We start from the raw sequence: 4247 nt of genomic DNA on the forward strand, positions 1-4247 counted from the left end.
TCATAATTATAGCTTATAAAAATCTTAACGAGTTCATCCCCGTGTTGTATATGAAAAAAATTAGATTGAGAGAGAGATTCTCATAATAATTCTGTATAATTTATGAATTATATTAGTCGATCACAAATTAAAAATAAATAATTATATTAAAATTGTTACGAATTTAATATATGTAACTATGTAAATTTATTAAAATATTTAAATACATTTTAAGCGTAAATTATTATAATATTATTTTTTGAATTTAAATTTAAACTAAACATTGTTGTTTATAAGAATGGACAAGGGTCATACCAATTCGATTCCATCTTAGAAAAATATATTGTTGATTTGAAATTTAATTCAACACCGATTACTCCACTCAATCTAAAATTTGATCATTCTTTTAAGATATAATCTGCATCCGTCCCCACTTGACACAAATGTGTAAATAAAAAATAAATAAATAATTCTTAATTTTATTTGAAAATAAAAATATAATTAAAAAAATAATATATAGAGGGATATTATTATAATTATCTCTAATTAGATGGGGAGTGTTTATATTATTTCTTGGATCAAGTATCATTCACCATAAACCTGATCTCAAACCAAACGTATATTCTAAAAAACTTGTTATTTCTTGGATCAAGTATCATTCACCATAAACCTGATCTCAAACCAAACGTATATTCTAAAAAACTTGAACCGAATTAACTCACTTGATTTTTTTAAAATTTGACATAATAGGGTCTAGTCAAGTCAGAACCCATCACAAGTTTCGTATCCATCTCTAATTATTTATTGAGTATCTATTTTATTTATTAAATTTGAATTAAAATTTTAATGTTTTATTATATAAAAAATTAATAATGAAGATTAGTTGAACGAACTTCTATACTTACCCAACAATGAAAGCCATCATCATTTTCCTTTTTCCATCAATTTCTGACCACACCCACATTCGCCAACAAAACCCGGACCGTACTATTTTATCCACGACCCGTAACCCATCCAAAGCCCGAAACCACCCGGAAACATCGCCTACGATTTCCAAATCCGTCACTAGAACTCCTTTTTTTCCACTAAAAATAAAAATAAAATTCAATTTAATAATTCAATTTCGAGTCCGTCAAGGAAAACTTCACGTTGGTTATCTTCATCAGTCTCCCCTTTGTATATAAATACTGTTTTCCTTTCTCATAATCAACGCCCCCTCCCCCGCGGGAAGCCAGCTCAGCTACCGACGGAAAAACAAAAACTATAAAACTCGTCCTAGTTGACTCATTTCCCCGCCCTTTTTCTCTTCGGTTGTCTCGAATCGGGCTCGAGTTTTGTTGTTTGGACTCAGCTCGTGCCTGGATCTGGTAAGGCTTTAAGGTAATCACTTAATTCTGGTTGTTTCGAGCTTTGTACGGAGTCTTCTCTCAAAGTTCGTAAGAGTTTTGCTTTGAATGATTCGGTGGAGACGTGGAGTTGACATTGTGATTTGCCGTTCGTTGATTTTTTGTTCGATTTCGTTGTTTTGATAGCCTTTTTTGGGAGAATTTTAAGGTTTGATTTGATTTGCAATGGTGTATCTTGTTAGACCTGATTGTTTACATGGTCAAATTCAAGAAGAACAACAGAGACTTGAGTTAATTTACTTAATCTCATTCTCGTTTAGCCACGGAATCTAAGATTAATGTTTTACTCGCCATTTTGACGTTGGTTAAGAATTCTACTGAAATTTTCATTTCTTTTTGCTATGTCTGTCTTCAATTACTTTGTAACTTGTAAGATTCAAGAATTTCCGTGTCGCCAGATCCAAACTACTTAGCTGGAATTGTCGGATTCAATTGCGTCTAGTTGAATTTTTGTGTTTATTATATCCTTTTAGGTACGATTTTTGTGGCGATTTTCTGTTTCATATGGCACCATTGGAGAGTGGAAGCGTGAAAAGGAAAATCTTTAATATATATATATATATATTTCTTTTCCCTTTAAAAGGATTTAAAAAATGGAATAGGAAAAAAAAATAAAGTAGCTTAATCCATCTAGCTTAACCCATCTGTCATTACTTGAAGCAGAGGTTACTCTATAGCTGGATTTCGTTCTAGATTCATGTTGCCACCCAATGGATTAATTTTTCACATCAAAATTTGCTATTTTTTTTTTTAAAATTGCTTTTAGGTTTAACATTTGTCAAGCTGCTTTCCTATTTGGATCTGAACTGGATTGTTGGCTTGCTGCTTAAGATACTGATCGTATTATCTGCAGGTAATCAAAAAGGTATATCACAATGAAGGCACTTATTCTTGTTGGAGGATTCGGAACACGTTTGAGGCCCTTGACTCTGAGTGTTCCTAAGCCGCTTGTTGAATTCGCTAATAAACCCATGATACTGCATCAGGTATATTTCTAGACTATGGTTCTTGGAATCATTTTTTTTTTGTTTATGGTTGTTGTTTTATCAAGGTAATTTTGTTTATTTTGTGGAATAATGTTGCTTGGATGTTTTCAGATTGAGGCTCTCAAGGCTGTTGGAGTAACTGAAGTTGTATTGGCTATAAACTACCAACCCGAGGTACATGAGGCCTTCATGTGTAAAATTTAATTCAACGGACTAAAATTTTAGTGGCTAAGTGGTTCGTAAGCTGACCATTGAGCACTTGATTTTGTAGGTAATGTTGAACTTCTTGAAGGAATTCGAAACTAAACTCGGGATCACGATCACATGCTCTCAAGAGACGGAGCCGCTCGGCACTGCTGGTCCTCTTGCTTTGGCGAGGGACAAACTCATTGACGAGTCTGGTGAACCATTTTTTGTCCTTAACAGTGATGTCATCAGCGAGTATCCGTTCAAAGAAATGATTGAATTCCACAAAGCCCATGGAGGAGAAGCTTCCATTATGGTAACCAAGGTAACAATTCAGCTCTAAGTTATTTATTTTCAGTTTTTAAGTTATTTTCTTTAGAGAGATCGTAATACTTGATTTGAAACTAAATAGGTGGACGAACCATCGAAATACGGTGTGGTGGTGATGGAAGAATCAACAGGGCAAGTGGACAAATTCGTGGAAAAACCGAAGTTGTTTGTTGGAAACAAAATCAATGCTGGGATTTATCTGCTGAATCCGTCTGTTCTTGATAGAATCGAGCTGAGGCCAACCTCAATCGAGAAAGAGGTCTTCCCGAAGATCGCAGCAGAGAAGAAGCTGTATGCAATGGTCCTTCCCGGGTTTTGGATGGACATTGGTCAGCCAAGGGACTACATTACTGGACTGAGACTCTATCTGGACTCCCTGCGGAAGAAAGCCTCAACGAAGTTAGCCGCTGGTTCTCACTTTGTAGGAAATGTTTTGGTTCACGAGACTGCCAAAATTGGAGAAGGATGCTTGATCGGACCGGATGTGGCAATCGGTCCAGGCTGCATTGTCGAGTCTGGTGTCAGACTCTCTCGCTGCACCGTGATGCGTGGAGTCCGCATCAAGAAGCACGCTTGCATATCAAGCAGTATCATCGGATGGCACTCCACCATCGGCCAATGGGCTAGAGTAGAAAACATGACTATTCTCGGAGAAGACGTCCATGTATGTGATGAAATTTACAGCAATGGTGGCGTGGTTTTGCCTCACAAAGAGATCAAATCGAGCATTTTGAAGCCAGAAATCGTCATGTGACGACGAATTCCGTTTTGCAGGTGAAATTAAGTAGCAAAACATGTTTTGTCATAAGGAATGCATTTGTTCTTGTCATTTATTCCTTTCCTTTTCACTCCACAAATGTTGAATCTCAGTTTTCTGCAAGTCTGAGGGTGATGTTCTGTTTGTCAACTGCATAAGATAATCTTTGGTATGAAATGTGTAACTCTGGTGTATACAAAATAAATTATTTCACTTTCTTTTTCGTGTTGGATACATATGTGGATATTGTCATAACCATTTTTTTGTAAAATAATTAAATATTATTTTTAAAACGATTATGACTTTTATTTTGAAAAATTGAGTATTTTGGATTAATTTGGATTAAATTGAATAGAGTCGCCATAGACCTTTGGGTTAGGTAGGTCGAATACCTAAAAACGTCTTTTTAAAAGAAATTTAAGAAAAATCATTTTTTAAGACAAAAATGGTCTACATTTACCAGAAATCAAATTTAACGGGTTCGGGAGTCGGTTACGTGTGGGGAAGGGTAAGCACCCCCACAGCGCCCAAAAATGGTACTGTGTCGCGTACACATTGTCGTAAATGATGGAAATGATAAATCGAATATAAAATTAACCTATG

General features: G+C 35.3%; 1 protein-coding gene across 3 annotated transcripts; it reads left to right on the top strand.

Annotated features, from left to right (window-relative positions):
* Window positions 1-1196: 1196 nt before the first annotated feature.
* LOC120115408 (mannose-1-phosphate guanylyltransferase 1-like) lies at window positions 1197-3867 on the top strand. 3 transcript variants are annotated; one of them, XM_039136133.1, is made up of 5 exons: window positions 1197-1346; window positions 2239-2371; window positions 2483-2545; window positions 2643-2882; window positions 2970-3867. In XM_039136133.1, exons 2-5 carry the CDS (start codon window positions 2261-2263, stop codon window positions 3639-3641), a joined length of 1086 nt encoding a protein of 361 aa, XP_038992064.1. In that variant the 5' UTR covers window positions 1197-1346; window positions 2239-2260; the 3' UTR covers window positions 3642-3867. The 3 variants fall into 3 exon arrangements, with proteins under 3 accessions (XP_038992064.1, XP_038992063.1, XP_038992065.1); XM_039136132.1 differs by having other exon boundaries at window positions 1198-1359; XM_039136134.1 differs by lacking the exon at window positions 1197-1346 and adding an exon at window positions 1522-1533.
* Window positions 3868-4247: the final 380 nt, after the last annotated feature.

Source organism: Hibiscus syriacus, unplaced genomic scaffold, assembly GCF_006381635.1.
Source record: "Hibiscus syriacus cultivar Baekdansim isolate YM2019G1 unplaced genomic scaffold, ASM638163v2 tig00110264_pilon, whole genome shotgun sequence".
Lineage (NCBI taxonomy): Eukaryota > Viridiplantae > Streptophyta > Magnoliopsida > Malvales > Malvaceae > Hibiscus > Hibiscus syriacus.

Bases quoted from the DNA above. Each gene is read 5' to 3' on its own strand.
- LOC120115408 (XM_039136133.1), top strand. From the start codon at position 2,261: ATGAAGGCACTTATTCTTGTTGGAGGATTCGGAACACGTTTGAGGCCC. The intron at 2,372-2,482 runs GTATATTTCTAG...GGATGTTTTCAG, and splicing joins AACCCATGATACTGCATCAG to ATTGAGGCTCTCAAGGCTGT. The intron at 2,546-2,642 runs GTACATGAGGCC...TTGATTTTGTAG, and splicing joins CTATAAACTACCAACCCGAG to GTAATGTTGAACTTCTTGAA.